Source organism: Engystomops pustulosus, chromosome 5 (assembly GCF_040894005.1).
Source record: "Engystomops pustulosus chromosome 5, aEngPut4.maternal, whole genome shotgun sequence".
NCBI classification, from domain to species: Eukaryota; Metazoa; Chordata; class Amphibia; order Anura; family Leptodactylidae; genus Engystomops; species Engystomops pustulosus.
The window spans coordinates 57,234,653-57,261,511 of NC_092415.1; the positions used below are offsets into that span (position 1 = coordinate 57,234,653).

Here is a 26,859-nt window from a genome sequence, read left to right on the forward strand (position 1 = left end):
TTTGGTTTGATGATTGCCCAAAATAGTCAAACTGAAATATTCCCATTTATTTAACACCTTTCTCTGAATATGATATAGAGTACATTTAGCACCAGGGGCGTAACTTGAGGGGGTGCAGAGGTTGCGGCCGCACCAGGGCCCAAGAGATTTAGGGGGCCCTTATGGTGTCACTTTCCCATATGAGAAGACTATTACTATAAACCATACACTATAGTCAGGGACTGGCACAGACTTTGCACTGGGGCCCTTCAGCTTCTAGTTACGCCACTGTTTAGCACCGTATGTACGTCTTTGAGTCAGGTAAACCCAATGATATAATATTCAGGTAAACAAGTTTATTTGTAAACAGAACAGAGATATAGCACCGATATTTGCATTACATCAGGCAAATCCACGCATAGAACTGAAGTGATCCATGTCATCCACTATTCTCTGTCCAGTGAGTAAAGCTGGTTATAATCCATCATTGCATAGAAACAGCTTTTTTAGTTTTTTTGAAGCTCATGCAAGAAGCCTAATGTATTGCTATAGTTATAGGATGTGTAGCTGTATCAGACGGGCGCTATTAGTGCAATTCAACAATTGAAAGTTTTCTAGGTCCTTACTTACAGTATGTGTGTTGGTTGCATTGGTTCGTTACCACTAGTTATGACCATTTTGTGACTCTTTTAGTTTATGCCCATTAAATTACTGTCGTTATTTCATGATTTGTTTACTGGGAGCTCAAAAACCTCTAATATAGCAGTCGTATGCATGTGTATCAATGCCCAAATAACATACGGTATACTAGGAGCAATAATGTACGAGTATATAGTAAACTATGGTATGGACTCATTACTGCTGACAGATCCCGATAGAATGAACACCAACCCCTGAACAGTGCTCGTATGGTGGTGTATTAGACTATTAGATATTTGGTTTATGTAAATCTATGTAAAACAGGTGTAAGTGAATGTCTTTCTAGTTTTTTAGCATATCCTATAAATAAACCATTTAGCAGAGGATTTTGCTTTATACTTTACATTGAATTGAATAATAAAATAGTATGCAGTAAGTACATCCTCTAGTGAAAGATGTAGACAGTCAAAATTCTTGAATTTAATGGGGTTTGCCAGTTAAAAAATGGAAGGCTTGAAAGTGAATATAGCTTATAGTCGCCTAGACCATATCCTGACACTAATACCTCCCCTTAACTTTCCACTCAGCCAATCAGTGATATGAAGTGTAACCCGCCCAAGTCAGTGATTGGCCAAGTAGGTATGCACAGCCATTTTCTTCTGTGTTGGAACGAGTGCAGAAAGGGGAGCATTGACTGTGACTATACATTGTCAGAACAGCAGAGGTGTGGGATTAGTAGAGTTAAGTATACTCATATAGACTATTTAGTCTATATTTTTGCATATATTTTTGCATAGCTGAAAACTCCTTTAACTGTATAGCTTCATAAAGATAAATAAGGGATTTGAATCTTGCTATAAAAATATTCATAATAATTTTCCTTAATTAAACTTTTGTTATTTTTCTTTTGGCAAAGATAAAAAAAAGTTTAAAACACTAAAACAAAACCACTTAAAAGAAATATTTAAAGCTTTGCTGTAAATTAATGCAGTTTTAGATGCATGTAGGTGAACTGATTATTTTCCTCATGAAATCCTCTACATCTGGGTCTACCTGACATGCTGGCACATAGATTGACCTGTAATATGCATGGCTCAGTGTTTACATTAAAACTGTATTAAGACTTAGCTGGTAAAGGCAATATAGGTCATATGAAATCCCATTATTAAATCTAGAATTTCTATATTTTTCTACATAATATACATTAGCACAACGTGAGGAGCCAACTTAGTATCAGACTTGCAGCAGTAAAACAGGGCAAAAAATGTTATATTAAACCAAAAAGAATAGGTAACATCTTAAGGGAGATAATTCTTCATTACTTCTGCTGTCTTTAGAAGGCGTAATATCCGTTCATTTTTGGTGAGATCTCCTGGTCGTTCATTGGCCTGCAAAGAAAAAAAAAAGATACCTTAAACCCTGACACATCTGTGCTTGTTCCGGCTTCAGTGTCATCCCCTGTCTGTAAAGTATAAACTGATAAATGTAATTATGTTTCAAAGGATTTATCCAACCATTTGGACCGGGGCTCTGGCATCTCATGAAAGGTTTATTTGACTATTGCATTCTTCATTTCTATAGACTTATTTTGAGCTAGCTGGTGTTTATGTTGATTTCTGTATTTTGGATTATTTTACCTTTTGCCTGTTGACTATGCATTTGCCTAGCAATTTTGTACTTCATCTGTCCTCTTGGTTCTGACCCCTATCTTGTAGAATTCTCTTTGGTGTTTTATTGTCCTGTACTTGTGTTTTCAGTTTGGAGCAGGAAACGAAGGTCGACCAGTGAACACTTGCCACTTAGTGTAGGCTGGACAATAAGGAGAATTGGAGACAGTTGAGAAAATATTTTAGTCTTAGGTTCTACTGTTCTAGTCTATCTTTTCTGTCCATAAAAATTGTGTCCCTTCAGCAGTATTACATTAGGGTTGTCAGAAACTGTAATATCAAAGAATAAGCTGTGACGTTAAACTTGGCTACATCAGTTATTTTATTACTGTTCTTTACTGTGTTTATTATTATATATGATATATTTATGTTGCATTTATGTCCTGCTAAAATCAATCTTGGTAAATATGTGCAGTATATTCACTGAAAATATACAAGCCATCCCTGGGTTACGTAGAGGATAGGTTCTTTAAGTGTGTAAAGTATAGTAAACTACCAACTTCCATTGGTCCCTTTGTAACTAGGGGTCGTCTGTAAGTTGGATGTTCTTAAGTAGTGGACCGCCCGTGTATATATTTTTACAAAGGCTTCCATTTTACTTTATTTTGGTAAAAACAGAAAGGGGGACATTAAACATAGTTTGTTAGACCGCTTTTGATGCTTTTGTGTGCAGAAATCTGGCACAGTTCGTTAATTTGGCGCATTTATGCACCATTTTCTGGCGAACGGCATAGTCCGGCACTTATTGGTTTTAAGTGCCTGTGCATTATTTGGCATAGTGAGTGCCTGCTATACAGATGTTTGCACGACATCTATGACTAATTTGCGCCTAAAAAGGCGCAAAATAGGTGCAAAAATGCACCTACTCTGAGCAGCTGCACTTCCAAAAAGCTTCACTTTTCAGTACTAAAAACATAGGCTTTTGTTTGCCAAATGAAAAATTACTTATATGCAACATAAAAAATACTTCAGCTCAGTTTTAAAATGTAAAATTTCTCCATAACGACTTTGTCATTTTCTATAGGATCATCTCTGTGAGTGATTATTGTCTTATTGTACAGATCTGATAATATTATCAGTCTCCGTTTCCTGTAAATTATAATAAAAAAGCAAAGACTCATTTGAGCAAGAATATTATTTTTTTTTTACATATCTGTAACTTTTAGTCCCTGCATTTGCATCACAATGATACTTTTATGTGCAAAAATGAAGCCCTGAACGTTCGGTCACATTTTTTGAATCTTGTTCCATTATTAGTCTCAAATGAGATCTACTTTGTAGGGTAAAAATTAGACACAAATTTGGTGCAAAATTAGGCGCTAATGAATCGGACATGCAACAGTTCCAAAATGCATTTACTAAGACAGAACTAGATTCATCATAAATGACAAGCCAAAAAAAAAAAAAAAACAATATAGGTGCCACAATAGGCGAACCTGAAACTCACTATAATATATGTCTCCCGAAACGTTTAGGATTTGTATGTCTGTCTCATTTACATGAATTATACATTGGTGCAATTATACATTGTGCAAAACTGTTGATTATGGGGGTTCAAAGGGCATTACTGGCATTAAGTGAACCAGACCCATTGGCACAATATGTTAAGACATTGTATACTGCAAAGGCTTGGTGGGGTGTGGGGGCATAAATCAAATATAAAGTAGAAACTCACTTTGTTTCTAATTACAGGGTTGGCTCCAGCTTCTAAAAGAAGTGAAACAGATTTGAGGTTCCCGCTGAGAACAGCAGCATGAAGGGCCGTAGATCCATTCTAGAGAGAAAAATATATATTACCACTTAACTGGTGACATAATCAGTGTTCTGGAAGAAAAACAGTCTAGCCCTAAGCAGCCAATCTCAGCAATGCTTTCATTTCTTCAGCTCCTTATAACACTTTACATATCAGAAGCAGAACCCATGTAATCACCAAGGAAGATAAAAGTGATACCCTTCTATGCTAATCATGGGCTTATTGATGGATCCCATGGCTGGCATCTAGACGCGCTTATAATGCCTTGCTTAGCAACCGCTGTCACACTAAAAAAAATGCAGTGCCATGTATTAAATTAGTCATTGAGCACTCCTGTGATATAGAAACCTAGGGTGCCTTAAAAATGGGGAAAACATGAACAAGTGTTTTTTTTAACAACAGCAGTTAAACATTTAAAACCAATACATATAGAATATCACCATAATCATACAGATCCACATAAAAAAGTGACATATTTTTCAGACTATAGACACAGGCAAAATTTCCTGATGGTCACACACACAGCTCTGCTACATGCACACACAGAGAGCTCTACTAGTACAACCAGCACCCACTTCTCCTGCTCAGCCCCCTCCAGCTCCTCAGCGTCTCACTTTTGCAGCATAGCCCAGAGCAGGCCTCTGCTTCTGGGTCATGTGACCCTATGATGTCACTCAAGGTCCTCTACAGGTTTACGTTGGGATAGCATGGAGAGAAAGTGGTGCAGACGCACGGCTCCCTGAAAAATTGGGGAAGAGTGCTTTGTCAGCCTTTATACAATCTGTCAGGAGGATCTGGCAGCACTGGATCCTCCTGACTTCAGACCATAAGATACAAGTGCAACATCCCCCACCGGGGCCTAGCCCTTGAGGTGAGGCCTGGAGACAGTCGGGGCCCGCTATTGTCACGGTGCTTGGTACGGGGGAACCGGAGGACTGTCCTACAGCCTGGCAGGTCTCCAGCAGGGTGGTGTTGGCAAGAAATGATGAGGGAGAGGCGGCTATAGCGGATCTCCCTGGGGCAACCCCTTAATGTCCCGAGTGTGAGTCTCTGGGTGATGGACAGGGTGCCGGTGATGAAGGCAACCGTATTAGCAGGGACCAGACGGAGACAGAAGTTGAAGAAAACAACTTACAGTTCTTTATTTGAACCGGCAGGAACCACAGCAACGTGCCTTTAACAGGTAGATGGAGTGCTGAGATGCTTTTGGAGGGAGCCTCAGGAGATAGTTCACCAGCCTGGATGTATAGGGCAGGCTGGGAGGCAGCTGTGTCCTGATAGGAAGCTTCAGCTTGTCCTGTAGGGCTTCAGGTATCACCTTTAAAGGTAAGATGATACCCCTTTCCTCCTCATACTAACTCTAGTCTTATACTCCACTCTTCAGAGGCAGGGGCTAGGCTCTTCCTGCTCTGGTATGGGCTAGACAGAGATTGCTCACTCACTCACTGATCTCTAGGATTCTCCTACACTGGAATCTCTCTGAGTGTCCTCTAGAACATTCCTGGCCAGGGGTTTTATTACTTCCCCTTGGTCAGGTGGTGGCTGCTCCTCCAATCACATCTCAGCTTACAGAGCACAGGATGTAACACAAATCATTGGATAATAGCATCTTGCATCATACAAAATACTTAACTTCTGCCTTGCCAGGCAGGATTCACCACTGCAATATCCCCTATGTCCTATAAGGACCATGTAGTGTAATGTGGCTACATGCAGGTGGGGCGTATTCGCAAACACTCCCTCGCCTTGCATCGGCGAGGGTGTTGCATACCCCGGGGGCAATTGAAGGAGCCGCCCTCGGCTCTACTATAGATGGCTTGAGGGGGCAGAGGTGGATAAGGGCACTTCTGGGAAGTGCAGGCTATGTGAGGTGTAGGGACAACCCGCCCATGGTCCTGGAGACAGGCACCTGGGTTGGTGTCGGACTAAGACAAAAACATGTAGCTGTATGACAGTTGGTCGCTGACGCCATTAAACCGAACTGTACAGTAGGAAAGGTGTGGTGTCATGTCCTGTAATCCACTCCTTGCACCAAGGCCTGTATATTTGTTATATCAACGCTTCTTCCCTGGCGGCAATTATATAGTGTGTATATCTGCATTGCGTTAGCATATGCGACACAAGTACCTCCTGACTGACATCCTTACCCATAGTATGGGTGGCATCCAGGTGCTAACTGTGTAACACCCCCGGTCCCCTAAAGACCCGCAGTTTACGGACTACCCCCATGTGCAAACCTCAGTTTGAGGGATCAGGTAGCGGTCAGTGTTTTACACAAAAGACGGTCCGACACAGCCACACTACAACCTGAAAAGCCTATGAAAGGGTTAATGCAGACTACTGGCATATATGACAGTGTGCAAACATTTGGCAAAATCACATTGGCTTAGGAGCCCAATGGGTACACATCTTGAACGTTACAAACGTTACAGAGGTAGATAGGCTACTCAGGGTAGCAAGATAGTAAATGTCTCTTTTCCTGCAAAGAAAAGGCATATAGAGTGCAAGCAGAATGTCCATACCTAAAAAGGAAGGCATTAAGTGCAAAATGATAATAAGTTACATGGCAACTTTTCCTGGTAGTATCTGGCAAAAGTCTCTCAGAAGGTCTCTAGTAACAAAGTCCATCTTCTGGGTACAGCCCTTGATGTGGGGAAAAGTGCACTGAGATGCAAAGGGTCTCCTCTATATGTAGAGGGACAGAGTCCTTTGAAAAGAATCTCTGCTGTGGCAGAGGAAGGGTGCTATCATAGCACAGGACAATAATCAGTTCAAGGTATGTCTCTTGACTGAGATAAATAGGGATGAGAGTCTCAGGAAAGTCTCTGGCTCTTTAGGGAAAATGGAGATAAATACACAATATGTACAGTACCTGAAATGGGCTACAGCCCTTCAGGGGTTACTCTGCATCTTCGCTGGGTTCAGCAGGGACAGGATCCAAAGTCAGTAGGGAATCCTGTGCATCCTCAGCGGGAGTAGGTGCCGGCTGGGGACACCCGGTGGCAGTAGCGGGTTCTGCAGGTGCAGCAACATCCTCCGGACCTTCAGGCGGAGGAGCGCTGTCGCCCGGGGTGTCGGCTGTTCCAGCCGGGGGCTAAACTGAGCCAGGGACCACGGAGGGGTCCAGAAAGACATAAATAGGAACCTGCGGCAGCGCCGCGGCTCCTTGCAGCTCCGGTTCTTCTGGGCCCGGGTCCTCACCCCATTGGTAACCGGCAAGCGGAGAAGTGGGCCTCGTTGGAACCTCCGGACAAGGTTCACTAGCCGGGATGTCATCTCCCACAGAAGAGTCGCGGGACCTGGCAATGCTCCCGGCAGGGGAGGCGGTGGGGGTGGTGCCCTGGATCATGCCCGGCCCATGGATGGCAATGGGACCCGTACTCACGATCACCGTGGATGGGGCATTCACGTGGGTCACCGCCCGGGGACTCGCAGCCGAGGAAGAAGAAGTGTTCGGGGATTCCGGCCACTCGTCGTCCTCATACAGCTCGTCGTACGATGGGTAACGGTCCTCATCGGAGTCCGGGATCCGGATCACACCAGCCGCCCATGGTCCTCGGGGCCCCTCCTGCAAGGAGAACTCGATGCACTCTCCTGGCTTCAGATTGTGCAGTCTCTCTGGCAAGTCAGGCCTCTTGACTGACCGGCGGGGAATAAATACCTCCCGTCCGGTGTAGTCCTGGGTGGCGAAGCCATAGCCACGTTGCTTGTCGAAGAACCGGACCATGCCGGTGGTGCGGTTCTTTTCCACCCAAGCGCCAGCTGTAGCCCGGCCGGCCATATACCGTTGGGCATCCTTCTCTCGGCGTCGCTGTTCCGAGACAGCATCTCGGAGTCGCCGGCGGGCGGTCTCACCTCGGCCTTGAGGCTGCGGAGGTGCCGGTGCTGGGGCTCGTGGCTCCGGTGCAGGCTCGGATCTCCTTGGGCGACAGGTAGGTGCCGGAGGATCAGGAACCACCGGAGGATCAGGAACCGTCACAGCGGGGCTGGCAGGCCGCACAGCGGGAACGGTAGGCCTCGTAGCAGGTGGAGCGGCAGCAATAGGCCCAGGCGTTCGCTCGACAGGAGTCGGGGCCTCTCCACGTGGCGCCTCCACGTGGGTCCGCGGTACCAGCATGGTAGCCGGGAGAGGCACGAGGAACCGCCTGGATGGTACCTGGTGCTGCGTCACCGTTTGGAAATACGTCCTGGTGACGAAGGCCCGGGTCAGTCCTCGGTGCAGCCGGTGTCCAGCGGAGGGTCTCCGGACCGGCTGGGCAGAGACCACGACCATAGTCTCCAGTACTTCAAAGAACTCCGGCTGCTCCACAGGGGGGAATGGCGGAGGACCCCACATGGTGCTGACCTCACTCTCCAAGATCAGCACGAGTTCTCTCGCTTCTCTGAGGCGGGGCAGGAAGTCCGCCTCGAGCCAGTGGGCGGAGTCCAAGTCCTTCCCGCCAAGAGCTGTGGCGGGCTCTAATTTTTCCTGCGCCACAGGAGGCGGGGTTCGCGCCATTCGCGCGTGGGCGGAGTTTGGTGAGTCATCTGGGTTTCCCGCCAGTGAAGGTTTTGGCGGGCTTGAATTATTTGCTGCGCCACAGTTTCTGAGGTAAAAATCTTCAGGCGCGGCAGCGCCGGACGTAGCAGAGCTGGTACAGTTCTTGCAGGGGTTAACCTCTTGAGTGCTGGAGCGATGCTCGACAGCACGTGGCAGCATTAACACAGTTCAATCCAGAAGCACACAATTACTTGGGCCTAAACCCGGATGGCAGCAGGGTTAGGCAGCACAGTCTTTTTAATAAAGGAAAGTCTTTAATGCCGTAATAAGGCACAGAAGTAGCAATCCTGTTCGTGACGCCACTTGCAACATCCCCCACCGGGGCCTAGCCCTTGAGGTGAGGCCTGGAGACAGTCGGGGCCCGCTATTGTCACGGTGCTTGGTACGGGGGAACCGGAGGGCTGTCCTACAGCCTGGCAGGTCTCCAGCAGGGTGGTGTTGGCAAGAAATGATGAGGGAGAGGCGGCTATAGCGGATCTCCCTGGGGCAACCCCTTAATGTCCCAAGTGTCCCGAGTCTCTGGGTGATGGACAGGGTGCCGGTGATGAAGGCAGCCGTATTAGCAGGGACCAGACGGAGACAGAAGTTGAAGAAAACAACTTACAGTTCTTTATTTGAACCGGCAGGAACCGCAGCAACGTGCCTTTAACAGGTAGATGGAGTGCTGAGATGCTTTTGGAGGGAGCCTCAGGAGATAGTTCACCAGCCTGGATGTATAGGGCAGGCTGGGAGGCAGCTGTGTCCTGATAGAAAGCTTCAGCTTGTCCTGTAGGGCTTCAGGTATCACCTTTAAAGGTAAGATGATACCCCTTTCCTCCTCATACTAACTCTAGTCTTATACTCCACTCTTCAGAGGCAGGGGCTAGGCTCTTCCTGCTCTGGTATGGGCTAGACAGAGATTGCTCACTCACTCACTGATCTCTAGGATTCTCCTACACTGGAATCTCTCTGAGTGTCCTTTAGAACATTCCTGGCCAGGGGTTTTATTACTTCCCCTTGGTCAGGTGGTGGCTGCTCCTCCAATCACATCTCAGCTTACAGAGCACAGGATGTAACACAGATCATTGGATAATAGCATCTTGCATCATACAAAATACTTAACTTCTGCCTTGCCAGGCAGGATTCACCACTGCAATATCCCCTATGTCCTATAAGGACCATGTAGTGTAATGTGGCTACATGCAGGTGGGGCGTATTCGCAAACACTCCCTCGCCTTGCATCGGCGAGGGTGTTGCACAAGCACTTTTTAGTAAGGCTTTCTCTTGCTAAAAAGTGCATCTTATAATAGTTACTCATTCTTAATAGAAACACAAAATATTTGTAGAGCGTAAAGAACCTTTTATTACATTTTTGAAATGCAAAAACCTGAAAAGTTTATTATTCAGCGTTAATACTTTGTAGGACCACTCTTAGATCCAATGGCAGACAACAGTCTTTTGATGTCTCTACCAGCTTTGCATATACAGAGGATGGAGTTTTTGTCCATTCTTTGCAAAATAGTTGTAGCGCAGTCAGATTGGTTGGAAGAAATTTCTAAACAAAACACAGATTCTTAATTGGATTTAGGATTTGGTAAATTTTAGCAGACAGGCCGCCTGAGAGGTGCAGCAATTAATAAGAGTTATACCCCAAATTGTGTTGCACTTAATATCAGTGGACCACATATTACAACCAGTGTATAAAATCAGTCTTCAGGTAAGTTGTTTTACTATAATGACTACGAATAATGGCACATGTATGACATTTTCATTACAGAGCAGCATCCTGTAGACCACACATGTTATAAACAAGGCCCGGGAGCAGGGCCGGCTCCAGCTTTCAGTAGGCCCCTGGGCGACAGAACCTCAGGGGGCCCCTTTGCAGTGAACTGACATGGTAGCATTTAAAATTCAGAAACTAAAACAGTCTCCTGTTACCTAAAATATTCCCTAATTTATCATCCCAAACAGCCGTATCACGGTCAGGGCAGTTTTGAGGTCATTTAACCAACAGGACGAGCCTAAAACTTTGTGCCCCTCTGCCAAGAAACTGAAGCTTCAACTCAGCTGCTGCGGAACCTCATAACACACCCCTCAGCTGCTGCAGAACCTCATAACACACACACTTCAGCTGCTGCAGAACCTCATAACACACACACTTCAGCTGCTGCAGAACCTCATAACACACACACACTTCAGCTGCTGCAGAACCTCATAACACACACACACTTCAGCTGCTGCAAAACCGCATAACACACACACTTCAGCTGCTGCAGAACCTCATAACACACATCACTGCTGAAACAGAAGCCTCTCTCCTTCTCATGTACATGCAGACAGGCACATACAGGCAAGCATTGAGGCAAACACACACACTGACAGACAGATACATGAAAACAGATACACATGCAGGGAAACACATCATCACACATGCAACACCCTCGCCGATGCAAGGCAGAGGAGTGGTTGCGAATACGTCCCTCCATGTAGCTTGCAGCCTGTGTAGGGTCTGATCAGCCCCACAGCATGTCACTACATAGTCACTACATAACACAAATGAGCACTGCAGAGGCAGAGCCTGCCTGGTAAGGCAGGAGTTAATTGTTTTATGTGATGTAATTCCAGCAACCAATCACATGTGTTATACTGTATGTCTGTGAGCTGAGATGTAATTGGAGGAGTAGCCACCACCTGACCAGGGGGAGTAACAAAACCCTGGTCAGGAAACTTCTAGAGGTAAGTCAGACCAGGGAGTCTGAACAAGTCAGTTCTCTCTCAGAAGAGAGTGCAGTGTGAGGAGAGAGTTCACTCTCTCAGATTAGAGACTCTGAGGAATCAGTGCAGCTAGCACATCAGACCAGAGCAGGTGAGCCCAGCTCCTGGCTGAAGACTGTAGTGAGACAGTTAGTTAGGAAAGGGATATCATCCTACCTTCAAGGGTGATATCTGAAGCAACCCAGGACAAGCTGAAGCATCCTTCTAGGACACAGCTATCTCCCAGCCTGCCCTTGCATCCAGGCTGATGATCTACATCCTGTGGCTCCCTCCAACTGCATCTCAGCAATCTACCATTCTGTTAAGGCACGTTGCTGCGGTTCCTGTCGGTTCCAATAAAGAACTGTAAGTTGTTTTTGTTCAACGTCTGCCTCCGTCTGGTCCCTGCTACTACGGCTGTCACCATCCCGGGCACCCTGTCCACCACACAGAGACCCATACTCTAGACACCAAAGGGTTGCCCCAGGGAGATCCGCTATAGCAGCCTCTCCCTCATTCTTTCTTGCCAACACCACCCTGCTGGAGACCTGCCAGGCTGTAGGACAGCCCTCCGTTTCCCCATACCAAGCACCGTGACACTAGCGTGCCTAGGCCGCAACCGCCAGCGACTCATGATGTTGCACACATACCATACACTCACCATATGGATCAGTAATACACAGCCATACATGTGACATACCATTACACCCTGTGGTGTCTGCAGCAGCCCTGGTATCACACTGAAGAGTCTTCAGGCTTCTCCTCCTCCTCCATCTCTTCGTCCCGATCTCTAAGCTGCCAGATCTCTGCTATACTGCAGCTCCGTGTGAAGAGGAGATGGGGGAAGGGTGGGTTAACCCATTATGTGCTGTATCTCACAGGCTGCTCAGCAGCCTCTAACTGTCCTGTGCCTTGTCCGAGTGAGGGAGGAACAGTGCAGGGCACAGGACACTTCCTTAGTGAAAACAGGAAGTGAAGATGTGCACAGCGTGTGTGGGCCCCCAGCAGCTCTCTGCCCGGGAGGCAGAAGCTGCCACCTTATTTGATGCGGACCTTGAGGCCCACTTCATCAGTCTTTTATCCTTAACATTATCCTTAACATTAGTAAGATTTCCTACCTTTAAAACACCAAGAGTTGGAGAAAACTTTAGCAGTTCTTCTATCACGTCATTGAAGCCTTTAGCTGCAGCTTTGAACAAAGCAGAGGTTCCGTCCTGCAAGGAGTCGAATAACACAAATGTGGGATTAACAGTGAACTTTGTACCATTGTACAGTTAGACTTGTCCATCAGAATAACAGAGGACGCTCTGGAGGGTACACATTCTAACCTTTTATTACTGACAAGTTTGGATCTAAGCTTAATCACTTGGTTTTACTCTTAGGGGGAGATTTGTCAGAGCATGTACGACATTTTTACCAATATGTTTGTGTGAAGGCTTTAGAATAGGCAGAGTGGATTTCATTAAGTGCCTTTTAAAAATTGTGGCTACAGAATATGTCAAAAGATTTCCACAATATATTAAATTTTAAAGTGAATCACATTATACCTAGACATTTTTATGGGGGAATACAGGGACAGATCTGTGTTGTACCATCAATTTTAAACTTCTAGAGCCATAGATTTCATCACTGATGAGTACTGTGAGCTTACAGTCCGCACAGAATCACGGTCGGCTCCTCTCAGCAGTAGGACTCTCACCACCTCACTATAACCCAACTGAGCCGCTATCCACAGAGCTGTCGTCCCATCCTAAAGACAAAGAATATTTCATGTAGGTTACAATAAATTAAGTCGGGTAATTAGTATGTGTATTAGACGTATATTATTTTACAAAAAAAAAAATAATTCTGGGTAGCTATTTCAAGTCCTGTTAGTTTAGGGCATCACTTTAACCTACATTTCTCAGATCGGGGGAGGGGGGGGTGTAAGATGCTACAGGTGAACACATGTGCTGCAAACATATTCCTTGCTGAACTAAAAACTAAAGTCGGTACATGAATGAGCTGAGATTTCTTGGTCCTTTTTTTTAGAGTCATATGGGAAACACTAAAAGGTGCAAAAACTTGCAATGGAGCATTGGTGGGCATCTTTTGCTAGTGAATCTTTTAGGACATCATTGAACCTGATCCTGCAGGTAAGAAGTTTTATGACAGATTAGGGAACTAGAGCCATAACATGTCCACATATAATCCTCATTAGCTTCAGAACACAGAAGTTCCACTCTCAATTACCAGAAGAGGGCAAAATGCACTTTCCTATTTCAGCTAGTCTTCTAAAAACCTATTTAGATGTGTGAGAAAAAGTCTACAGTACCCTGAGAACAGGACTGCTACCAATTCCTATGTGTAAAATGTACCCACTGCCACTGCAGCCACAGAAAACAAATTGATCCATGTGAATAAGACTTTATGAATTTCCATTTTAAAAATGCTAATCAAATCCTTATGTTTTAGAAATAGTCCCATTAGAGTTGTGTGTGGTTAGAAGAAGAACATTTTATTTAAAGGCTGCACTTTCATCCCAGTAAACTGGTAAGGCGTGAATATTTTAAAATGCACTAGGATTGGAATTATGTGTGCAATAGAACAAGAGATACAGGCAGTTATAGACAGCTGGAAATAAGAGCTGCAGAAAACATCCAAATTCCAACTATGTAGAACCATGGTTCTAGATTTTATAGAGCCTAAGATAGGGGTGTCTGAAGTGACCCTCCCAGCTCTATTCAGCTAAGTGACTCTATTCAGCTAATTTGCATATGGGTTTGGGGGCAATTTTTTTCATAGATCAATGGGCAAGCTTTGAGATAAATGAAGGAATTCTCCTTGATGTGACATGCATACATAACAGAGTGCGTGGTTTAAGATTTTCTGAGTGTGTTTTTTAAGTGGACTTGTAATATTATAGGTGATGCCCCATTCCAGGTTACACTATGAACCTAAGGCTTTCTATTATGTCCTCGTTCCAGATCCCCTTCTATAAAACATCCCACAGAATACATTAAATTATGAACTTTCTCACAGTGTAAAAACCATATTGTACAGTGAAGGGCAGCACTGCGGATGAACGTGACACGGAGAGAGGGGAGTATAAGAGGTTTATTGTTTTTACAGCCCCCAGCCATATACACTCACCGGCCACTTTATTAGGTACACCATGCTACTAATGGCCGGTGAGTGTGTATGTATGTATGTATGTATGTATGTATGTATAATATATATATATATATATATATATACACAATCACCTGCCACTTTATTAGGTACACCCGTCCAACTGCTCGTTAACACTTAATTTCTAATCAGCCAATCACATGGCGGCAACTCAGTGCATTTAGGCATGTAGACATGGTCAAGACAATCTCCTGCAGTTCAAACCGAGCATCAGTATGGGGAAGAAAGGTGATTTGAGTGCCTTTGAACGTGGCATGGTTGTTGGTGCCAGAAGGGCTGGTCTGAGTATTTCAGAAACTGCTGATCTACTGGGATTTTCACGCACAACCATCTCTAGGGTTTACAGAGAATGGTCCGAAAAAGAAAAAACATCCAGTGAGCGGCAGTTCTGTGGGCGGAAATGCCTTGTTGATGCCAGAGGTCAGAGGAGAATGGGCAGACTGGTTCGAGCTGATAGAAAGGCAACAGTGACTCAAATCGCCACCCGTTACAACCAAGGTAGGCAGAAGAGCATCTCTGAATGCACAGTACGTTGAACTTTGAGGCAGATGGGCTACAGCAGCAGAAGACACCGGGTGCCACTCCTTTCAGCTAAGAACAGGAAACTGAGGCTACAATTTGCACAAGCTCATCGAAATTGGACAGTAGAAGATTGGAAAAACATTGCCTGGTCTGATGAGTCTCGATTTCTGCTGCAACATTCGGATGGTAGGGTCAGAATTTGGCGTCAACAACATAAAAGCATGGATCCATCCTGCCTTGTATCAACTGTTCAGGCTGGTGGTGGTGGTGGTGTCATGGTGTGGGGAATATTTTCTTGGCACTCTTTGGGCTCCTTGGTACCAATTGAGCATCGTTGCAACGCCACAGCCTACCTGAGTATTGTTGATGACCATGTCCATCCCTTTATGACCACAATGTACCCAACATTTGATGGCTACTTTCAGCAGGATAATGCGCCATGTCATAAAGCTGGAATCATCTCAGACTGGTTTCTTGAACATGACAATGAGTTCACTGTACTCAAATGGCCTCCACAGTCACTAGATCTCAATCCAATAGAGCATCTTTGGGATGTGGTGGAACGAGAGATTCGCATCATGGATGTGCAGCCGACAAATCTGCGGCAACTGTGTGATGCCATCATGTCAATAAGGACCAAAATCTCTGAGGAATGCTTCCAGCACCTTGTTGAATCTATGCCACGAAGAATTGAGGCAGTTCTGAAGGCAAAAGGGGGTCCAACCCGTTACTAGCATGGTGTGTGTGTGTGTATATATATATATATATATATATATATATATATATATATAATTCCTGGACAACCCTTTTAATGGAAACTCTTTTGGGTAAACATTTGTATCAAATCCACAAATAAAGATTACATAAAGTTATGTAATAACTAAAAGTCTGAATGATAACTGAAAGTAGAAGCATACCTTTAAAGTACTGCAGTGAATTTCCAAACTGTGAATAGGTGAAATTATAATGACATTTGCACTTTGGACAGCTTAAACAATCTATATTCCTGGAACTAGTTCATAAATCTATTCTTTGTAGCTGACACAGAAATGACTTTCTTTGTCAAACATTAAACTTATAAGAGGTGAGGAAGAGTGGAGATGGAAAGTACACAGTCTAGGCAGGTTATATTAGCTGAAGAGGAAGGAAGGTGGGGAACTGCAGGTATGCGGTCACCTGTCGAGGCTGATTTGCCTTTGCTCCAAATGTCAGCAATAATCGAACTACATCCACATAGCCTCCCTGGGCTGCAAGAAAGAGAGCACCTGCCCCATCCTAAATGGAAAAGAAAAAGAAATTACATAGGGAGACATATATAACAGGATTTATTGACTTTTTGGTGTATCAAAAGTGGCAAAAAAATTGCAATCGGTTTTGTTGCAATTATTTGGACATGAAAAAATTCAGAAAACAGCAAAAAACCCCATTGCGATATTTTAAAAATAAAATAAAAATAATTTAAAAAACCCTGTCTGTTTAAAGCTTGATTTTTGAAAAAAAAAATTATAGTAAAAAAAATCTTCTTTGAAAGACAAGCCGGCACGCCCAAAATCTGCACAAATATAGGACATGTACTATATTTTGCAGCATAACAAAGCCAGGCACACAATGACTGGGTGCCATAGACCTCAATGGGGGCTGTGATCTGGTTGCAAATTGTTCAGCCAAATCAAGGCCGCGACAACAGTCATGTGAATGAGGCCTTAGGGTCAGTTTACATCCGAATTATTTATTTGATCTGTTTTTTTGCCCAAATCAGTTATTATGCCCAAATCTTGGGTCAAACACACATAACAGGTGTATTTTGATCATATGCTACCTCTGTTAGATCTACTTACCTGATTTTTGATTCAATTAAAGAAAATCTAGCATCAAAATCAAGCATGATAAATCAGGGGTAATCTTCTTATATTTGTTATCCATGGCCTCCTTCTAAAATCAACTTTTAAAACTATACTAATGAGCCAGAAGTACTATGAGGACTCATTACCTGTCACACTGTGCAGGAGCATATCTCACCTTCCCTCTTCCCTCTCAGCACTTCTCCCTTTCCTGTTGTAATCTGACTCTAGCAGTAAGTTTTAGCTCACAGTGGGAAGGGGAAGTGCTTCTTGCATTGTAACACCCTGTAAAGCCAGGGCATGGAGGGACTCAGGTAACGCCTCCCAGAGCTCTTCTGGTTCATTAGCAAAATATTTAAAGTTTTAGAAAGAGGGAGGCCATGGATAACAAATATAAGAAGATTACCACAGTCACTGTGCCTTGATCTATGAGTAAGTGAAGTTAAGTAAGTGAGTGAAGTTTCCAATTTTTGAAACTCATGAAATAGGTAATGTAGTATAAACTGACCATAATATCTATTTATTATGTAACAATCTGATAAATATATATATCACCATCTATCATTCCCTTTGTACACAATTTTTGCAATTTTTGAAAAACGAAGTAAAAGTAGACTGGCTCTGAATACCTAGCATTCTGTAGCATGGCAGATAATTATATATTTTGGATGCATATGATTTGATAAGGATTAGGAATATCTGTAATAAATTACAGTACAATGTAAATAAAAGAGGTTTTTAAAACACATTTTAGGCCGTGTTCACAATTTTCTAAATTGCAGGATTTAGGACAGGATTTAGAAATCTTTCTCCCTGCTCTACCATAGCTTTCAAATGTGTTGGTATCCTGAGGTTGTCACTGTGCCCACCATTTTCTAGGGCCCTAGGTTTTTTCTTTGGTTGGGTGAAAAACAGCCACTATGGGTAAAACATAACACTATCCCTTCTTCACCTGATTTATCAGATTAGCAAATGGTGAAAGAATGTACTCAATGGTATCACCATTGGTGTCATCAATGGTGTCATCATTAAAAAACACAACTGGGCTACTTGGGCTGAACAGAAATATATTGGAGCCTATCTTTCATCAACCAATAGAAAATAGAGACTAGTAGCCCCCAAACCCGGGGGTCTTACATGCAAACTCAATTGCCCCTTTAAGGACATCTACCACCAGGAAGAAGTATTGTAACCTAACATGCTAGTGTTTGACCCCTCAGAATTTGCTCTTATCTTAGCTTTTTAGGAGCTAGTTTTCATGAATAAAAGCTTTTAAAAACTATGCAAATGAACCTGAGGGGCTCCAGACTCCATGGATCTTAATAGAGCCCCTCATACTCATTTGCATAATTTTTAAAACCTTTTTTTCTAAAAACAAGGGCTTAAGGAGCTAAAAGAAGAGTAGATCCTGCCAGAGGGGGTTCTCACCAGTATGTCTATGTTCTTCGTTTACAATCCTTCTTCCTGGTGGTAGATTTCCTTTAATGTATAAGCTCAGAAATACTGAAGGATACTCTGGTGGCAACTCCAGCCCTGTGTGGGTAGTAATCTAATGCACATGTGGAGTCTCTAGAACATATGAAGTTCACAGTGTAAACTTGATAGCACTTGTAAAGGTAGTTGGTAATTCTCTAATGAGGTATGCATAGTTAGAGAGGTAATCTTTAGATAAACACAAACACTAACCAATGTTAGATTATGGAGATAGCACATACTTTATGCCATTGGCTTATTAACCCTTTGGCTTTTGTGTACTTAAAGCAGAACAGCTGGGCAGGCGTCACATTTTACAACTTCATGTTGGTACAAGATTCATGAGTTAAAAATAAAGATGTCTTTAAGTGTGGGTAAATTATTAGTTAAGTTGGCACACTTATCTTACCTCACCCAAGTGGTTTTAGGCAGCCTTTTGTTAATATTGCAATTTATTTTAAAAGCAATAATTGTTCTGGTTAAATAAGGTCACCCAACTCTCCCTCGGGCAGCAGGTTTCATTGTGGGGAGGAACAAATATCATACATTGTATACACATGCTACATGTATACTATGAAAAGGAGTACAAACATGCCAGGGGTCTTATGCAGATGACAATTTAACTGGATTTTTTTATATGGATAATGTAATATGGATAATTTATTAGAAATCACTATTATTACATAATAAAATAAAGTATTTGTTATGGGTTATGATGTACCCTTTCCCCTCAGATAAATGTGGAGCGAAAACTACCTTGGCTGCAAGATAACCTAATTCACACCTAGTCACTAGGATAAATGTTGCCTCTGACCATAAATAGAAAATGTTAATTAATGTAGACTGTGTGTCACTCATTTCATATGTGTATATCATGTCATATGTGTATATCATGGATTCTTAGAACTCAACTCCTTGTCAATTAACCTATATTCAGAATCATGCAGTATTTCCATGGATTTTAGAGTCAGTTTTGGGAGATCTATCTTCATCTGAACAAGCTGTCCAAAGTTCTTCTGCCGAACCGCCCATTTGGATAAGTCTTCCACCCAAGTTGTGAGGTCTGTAAGTTTTTTTTATTTTACAACTGTTTGTGTCTGTATTGTTTTTATATTCTTTATGATCTTTTTATTTGACAATTGTATTTTTTATGTCTGCATTGCACATCTGTGTATTAAATCTTTAGACTTAAAAAGTCTCTACCTGTAGCCTTAGAAGAGCTTAAAGGACTTCTATCACCAGTTTCCCTGATGGTAGATGTCAAGCATGACATGCTCGTTTCTTTATGCAATAATCTGAACAGATTCATTGTGAGGCAGGTAACAATTCATTGTGAGGCCACAGTATATGTGAAAAATGCATGTGGGGCACTGAATAGAGCTGATTGAAAAAATAAGTTTTCAGTGGTGTTGAGTACAAAAAAAAGTTTCCAAATAATTTCCAAATAAGAACAAATTGGTCCAAGTAAGAATGGGCAAGAATTTTTGGGCAAAAACTGATAAAGACCTGACACCCCAAGTGACTTGCAGCTGTTAGAACAGCAAAATGTGGCGCTACAAAGTATTAACTTAAAGAGGCCAAATAATATTGCACGCCACACTTTTCAGTTTATTATTTTTTGCCAAAGTTTAAAATATCTAATAAATTTCATTCCACTTCCCAATTGTGTCCCACAATTACAATGTTATATCTTTATGTTCGAAGCCTGAAATGTAGATACTGAATACTTTCACAAGGCACTGTATGATATCTTATTCAGGGGGAGACACTATATTATAATTTGTGGGAAGCTCTGTACATAGGGAAAGTTCAACATCTCTGTTCATCCAATATCACGTTCATATAGATGCATTTCCCAACCATATTTTTAATGTTTAATTATTATCAGTTTTTGAGAATCAACACAAAATGACAGAAATACTATGACTTCCTTCAAATATGTTTTTATATTAGTAAATGTATTTTGTATCCGATTAAAATACGGTATGTTCTTGAATCACATTCACAATCTGATTAGGTTCACATGTAGCAGTCAGTGCCCTGGAGGTGTATGTGCATGTGGGAGTGGTCTACTTAATTTTGTGTAGATAATGGGTGTTCCTAATTTCTGGTGATGTGGTTCTGTTGTTATATAGGTCCTGAGCTATAAACTAAACCTCCCTATTATAAATACATTCTTAGTTCCTGATATGTGCATCACCATAGCTACCCATGAAATAAAGATACAGATTGTCATAGAGAAACTTGCCTGTACTTGAGCTGATTATTACAATTCATATAAAATTATTGTGCTTCCAGCCTTCCAGCAATACAGGAGGAAACCTGAGACATTAAGTCACATGCAGAATTCCTTATCTTGACTACATTAACATAAACATCTTTTGTTTGTTTATCAGATTTAGGGATGGGTTGTATTACAGCTTCCAGCTGGCTTACACTATACAGTAAGGTTTATGTAGGATACTGTAGGGCAGCAGTAGGGAACCTAAGCCATGGGTGCTGGAGGTGGCTATCAGAGCCCTCTCTGTGGGCATCCAGGTTAGAGTTCACAAGACAAGACAGAAGGCCTCCTCTTGCATAGCAGATCTCATTGTATTAGTATATCACGTCAGCAACAGAAATATAGATTGATTTACTACAAATATTTGCCAAAGGTTTCATGTAGATCCCAAAGTTGTGTTTTCTACCCATTTATGCCTACAACTGTATTTCATGGTAATGTGGATGGTTCAGTACATACATAAAGTTGATCATGGATGTTGGCTCCATTCTTCAGCAGGGTTTCAACAACCCTGCAATGTCCATGTTGACAGGCAGCTAATAATGCTGTCCCCCCATCCTATACAGAAAAGAAAGACAAGTGAGAACTTGATATTCCAACTACTGATTCCAACTACTGATTCAAGTTTACATCTACAAAGAAAGTATTTACATAGAAATGTGTACATGGTAGATTATAGCATGTAATAGTGTTTATGATATTGATAATGGGTTACACACCTTGAGGATGGCTGTACAAAGAATATATTTTCAGTTCACACAAACCTGTAAAATAGTGCAATTCCCTCGACTGTGGAGATTAAATGTGTAGGGCCAGAGCCCTGTGACAGGCAGAATAGTAACAACCAGTTATCAATACATCCATTCACTGCTAGGAGGAATCAGCGGTACTTCTAGGTTTCAGCATTTCAGAATAGTTACAAAATGTTGCATTATAAGCCCATATGTCCTCTGTAACTGTGTGGACCTTTTTTGTCCTGTATTTTTTCACCATTCTTACTGTAGTTATCATTGGGAGAATTCATCATTGGGTTTTTTTACGTTTGACATTGTTTTGGTGCAGTTATGGTACAAATGCTGTTTTGCAACTCTCCATTGCGCCAAATGAACATAGGACAGTGCAAAGTCACTTTGACCTAAACTCTGCTTGCGCCAAACTCATTATGTGCATAGACTGGTTTTCACAAAACTGAACGCATTCATGATTTGCAATTTGGCGTAAGGAAAAAAAAAACACTACCAATTTGGTACCGATTTGGCGTAAGGAAAAAAAACGCTACCAAATTTATCAAGACATGAAGGGACATATGCACCAAAAAACTGAACAAACACAAAAGAACAATAGTATGAGACAAAACAAAAAACAAAAAGCAAATACAACATACATAGACTCACTTGATGAATTCAGATAAAACAAAAATGGAATTAAACATAGACAACCAAGTCCATGTAATTATGAATTCCCCCCAATGTGTCAAAATAAGCTTTCCCTCTGTGTTCAGACCTCGTAGATAGTAAAGGTTGCTAAAGTTTCTTAATTCCTTACATAGAGTCACTGGATAGATTTATCTCCTTATAGAGATGAATCATAATGTGAAATATTATGAAATATTTTTCATTCTCATGTATTTTTTGGGGGCCTGAATCCAGCCAGAAGTTCTGAGGGGGTGGTTGACGGTTTGTCAATGGACCTCCTTTATTCAATATGTGGTCTCCAATGACCATGGAACAAAACATAAACTGACGCAGAACCAAAAACCAGTAAAACACTGGAACCAGTGGAGTAAGTATGTGCTCTTCTCTTCCCTACACTGGGCCCATGGGGGTTTTCCATCTTCATAAAAAATCGAATTAAGACTAGTCCCTTTTTTAATTTCTCTGGACTTCAGAAATATTGTTAATGGACACCTAATGCAACACATCAGCATGTTAGAGGGCTAAAAATATTTTATAGCGAATAACCAGTAAAAGTGCACAGGGCAACATACTTTTAACCAGGGGTGAAACTACAGTGGTAGCAGCTATAGCAACTGCTATGGGGCCAGCAGTGTCAGGGGGCCCGGCATCCAACCTGACTGGATGTGCACCATCATATACATATTATGCAGCACATTGTACAGTATAATATGTATATAACAGTGCACATCTATTACAGTACACAGCATAAATCGGCAGTTCAGACGAGAAATGTTGTAAGAGAGGGAGGGGTCAGCAGGAGATCAGGACTATGGATCTCTCATCTCCTGCTGTGTACTTCCCTCATGTGGTCGGCAGGTATTGGGACAGATCTGTATAAGTTTTTAAATGTATATAGCAGTGCATAAATGTGTGTGCGGAAGTGTATAAGAGTGTATAAATGTGTGAGCATACAAATATGTATATTTTCTGAGAGGGAGGGGGCCCCATTCAGAAGTCTGCTATGGGGCCTTGTCTCTTGTCTAGTTACGCCCCTGCTTTTAACTGTAAATATAGCACTGACTGCAGGGGAAATAATGCCATTTTTATCTTTGTTTGTAGCATCTTATCTTTTGTTGCTATATTTATTGTTTGCAACTTTTTCAACTTAAAACCTATGAAAAAGAGGTGAAAATCGTTGATACCAAAGTAAAAGAACATATTTAAAATCTCTTTTCAGCTAAAAACACAGATTTCAAATATACTATTAAGGCCCCATGCATACCACCAATTCTGCTTTTAATTTAGTTTTTTTACTTACTCTACAAATGTTATTTCCTGCAGCCCAGCACATTACCTACTAGTGCCAGGCTAAAGGATAAACCTGGACTTAATACAGAAGACGAACATATGAATTCAATTATACTGAAAACAATATTGTATGATGTATGGCTTCCAGCCCGTGCCACTCTCTCACTCACTGACAAACACAAGGAGACTATTTAACAGCATTAAAGGGGTATTCCCACGAAGAAAGGTTTCTTAAATGTACTAAGAATAACAAAATAACACATTCTCTAATTCACTGTTATTAACTTATGCAGCATTTTACACATATAAGTCCAACCTGTCTCTATCAGTCCTGCGTACACAATTTCAGTTGCCCCTAGACATGACCCAGTAACTTCTGACTTACGGTTGGGGAAGCCATCTTGGATTTCTGTGTTTCTCACTCCCTGCAACCTTGCCCCCCCTGCAGTCCAGGACGGAGCTCACTTACTAATGGACGCTGAGAGAAAGACAATAAGTTCCTGCCGGCAGCAGCAGGGTGAGGAGAACTACAAACTGCAGACAGATCAGTTGATTATCTGGGGAGGCACAGCAGGAAGCCAGGCACAACAGATGTAGTGTGTTGAGGAATAACAGAGATGTAGGAGAGCTTACTGTAATTGTGTGTACTAGGCATCTCATGGATCTCAGCCTCTGTCTCATCCCTCTTTCTATGTGTCAGATACTAGTTACTAGTACAATGTTCAGAAGGTAAATGAAAGTGTATATAAACCTTGTACCCTGATAATCTAACCACATTGTCACCACAGAGAGCTAGATGGATCATAATGGGGCACATTTACTTACTTGTCTTGAGGATTTCACCCGAAGTACATTGTTCCGACAATAATGCACTCTGGTACGATTCACTAAGATCGTGCGGCCGACATCCTGCATGTGTCTCTTCCCCGCTCACGTCCGACAGAGTTCACCTTCTTCTTCCCGGTGTATGTAAGTGCATGTCTTAGGACACAATTTTAAAGTTAAATCCCGCGCTCAGTCTGAATCCGTCGGATCGTCCAAAGGCCCACCCCTCGATTTCTGTCACATAAAAGCCGGCGCAGCTGCGCCAAAATCTGATCGAGTGCGACACAATCCCCTTCTAAATACCTGTCCCAGCCGTGCAATCCCCGAAAATGTTGCTAAGTCCGACAGTAATGCGATCCGCGGATCCTTGGTAAATAAGCCCCAATGTGTCTGCTTAGAAAGTTCCCACCCACACCCTGGACTTTTACACTGACCATCACTGGCTAATAGGAGCTAAAACAGCAATAAAACTGAGTAAAAAGTAAAGGGTTAAAAATTATCTTTATCGTGTTCAATCCCTAGGGGATTGAAATTTGAGAATTTTATTTCATGGGAAAACCCCTTTAACTGATCATAAAAATCACAAAACCTTGTTACTGTAGCTTTCAGAATGTATCAGGTTTTTTTTTCCATTTTTACCTTTATGTCCACACAAAAAGAAGTGTTTTTTATTTTTATTCTATGCACTTATAGCTTACAATATTAATAACCTTTCCATAGGATAGGTCATTAATATGGGATTGGTGAAATCAATCTCCTTTCTTTTCTCTCTTTTTCTTCTTTTGTCTTCTCTCAAGTACCTATGGGATATATGAGACTAAAATCTCATGCCTTAACAGGGAATAGACATATTTATGTCTGTAAAGTAGTTGCGTCATGTAAAACAGTACACAAATAGATTTATGATATAGAAACATGTTTTGATGTAAATCTCTATATGCTATGATGTATTGCTTTATGTATAAATGTAATGATAACATTTTAATAAAAAGAATTTTAAGAAATAAATTAATTAACCCCATAGCGCAATAAGACGTACCTGTACGTTTTATTGCGCATGGGGTAGTATGAAGAGGGTTCACGGGCTGAGCCCTCTTCATACACGCCGGGTGCTTGCTTCACAATGAAGCAAGCACCCGTCGCTAACACCCGCGATCGGTGCTTGTACCGATCACGGGTGTTAACCCTTTCATTGCCGCCGGCAAAGCTGCCGGCGGCATTAACGAGCCGGCGGCGCGTGGGCGCCGCCATCTTGGCTCCGATCGCCGCTCCCCGTGACGTCATCGGGGAGCGGCGATCCGTTGCCATGACAGCCTCGGATCACTGTGTGATCCGAGGCTATCATGTTTTAGGCCATCTATTACAATGTGCGATCTGCACATTGTAATAGATGGTGTGCAAAATCCCTATATACTGCCATACTGTAGTATGGCAGTATATGGTAGGATCAATCAGACAACCTAGGGTTAAAGTACCCTAGGGAGTCTGAAAAATAGTAAAAAATTTTTATAAAAAAAAATTAAAAATAAAAAATTATATTAAAAAAACCTAAAAATTCAAATCACCCCCCTTTCCCTAGAACTGATATAAATATAAGTAAACAGTAAAAATCATAAACACATTAGGTATCAGCGTGTCCGAAAATGCCCGATCTATCAAAATATAAGAATGTTTTTTTACTGCGTTTAACCCCGTAACGGAAAATAGTGCCCAAAGTCGCAAATGAAATTTTTTTGCCATTTTGAAAAATATAAAAAAATCAATAAAAAGTGATCAAAAGGTCGTACAATTCTAAAAATAAAAGCATTAAAAACGTCATCAAAAGTCGCAAAAAATGACACCCCCCACAGCTCCATATACCAAAGTATGAAAAAGTTATTAGCGCAAGAAGACGGCAAAATGAAGAATTTTTTTTTTGTACAGGAGGTTTTAATTTTTGTAAATGTATGAAAACATTATACAACCTATACAAATTTGGTATCCATGTGATCGTATTGACCCAATGAATAAATTAGACATGTCATTTGGAGCGCACAGTGAAAGACGTAACATCTACGCCCGCAAGAAAACGGCGCAAATGCGTTTTTTCACCATTTTCACTGCATTCAGAATTTTTTTCCAGCTTCCCAGTATATGGCATAGACAATTAAATGCCATCACTATGAAGTGCAATTTGTTACGCAGAAAACAAGCCATCACACAGCTCTCTACATGGAAAAATAAAAAAGTTATAGATTTTTGAAGGTGGGGTGTGAAAAATAAAGACGCAAAAACGAAAAAGGGCCTGGTCCTTAAGGGGTTAAACAAAAAGAAGAGATGCGTAACAGATATTTAAGTATTAAAAATATTTTTTTTTTTTTAAAAAGCTGAACCTTGCACTCTCTGGCACCAGAATTAACACAGAGGGGCAGAACGCGCGTTCTCTGCGGTGGATTCGGGTCCGGCCGGGATTTATTAAGGCAGCTCCTCCGACGACCACCAGGTGGCGCTGCTGCGCTGAAGTTCCCCGGAACGCACTGGAATACACTGAGCCAGGCTGAGTGAAGGTAAGTGCAAGCTCCGCAACACTTTTTTTTTTTTTTTAATGCAGCGGTTTTTCCGAATTCGTCGGGTTTTCGTTCGGCCACCCTGCCCGATTTCCGGTGCGTGCATGCCAGCGCCGATGCGCCACAATCCGATCACGTGCGCCAAAATCCCGGGGCAATTCAGGGGAAATCGGCGCAAATCGGA

At 42.3% G+C, this 26,859-nt stretch overlaps 1 protein-coding gene across 1 annotated transcript in view; it reads right to left on the minus strand.

The window, feature by feature from the left end:
- Positions 1-305: 305 nt before the first annotated feature.
- Positions 306-26,859, minus strand: part of ANKRD29 (ankyrin repeat domain 29) — a 38,913-nt gene continuing 12,359 nt past the window's right edge. The window contains exons 5-10 of the mRNA XM_072152047.1: positions 21,059-21,157; positions 16,181-16,279; positions 12,963-13,061; positions 12,430-12,525; positions 3,961-4,059; positions 306-2,006 (exon numbers count right to left, since the gene is read on the minus strand). Coding sequence (XP_072008148.1) covers positions 1,917-2,006; positions 3,961-4,059; positions 12,430-12,525; positions 12,963-13,061; positions 16,181-16,279; positions 21,059-21,157 — 582 coding nt within the window. The 3' untranslated portion in view covers positions 306-1,916. The remainder of the gene's footprint in view (positions 2,007-3,960; positions 4,060-12,429; positions 12,526-12,962; positions 13,062-16,180; positions 16,280-21,058; positions 21,158-26,859) is intronic.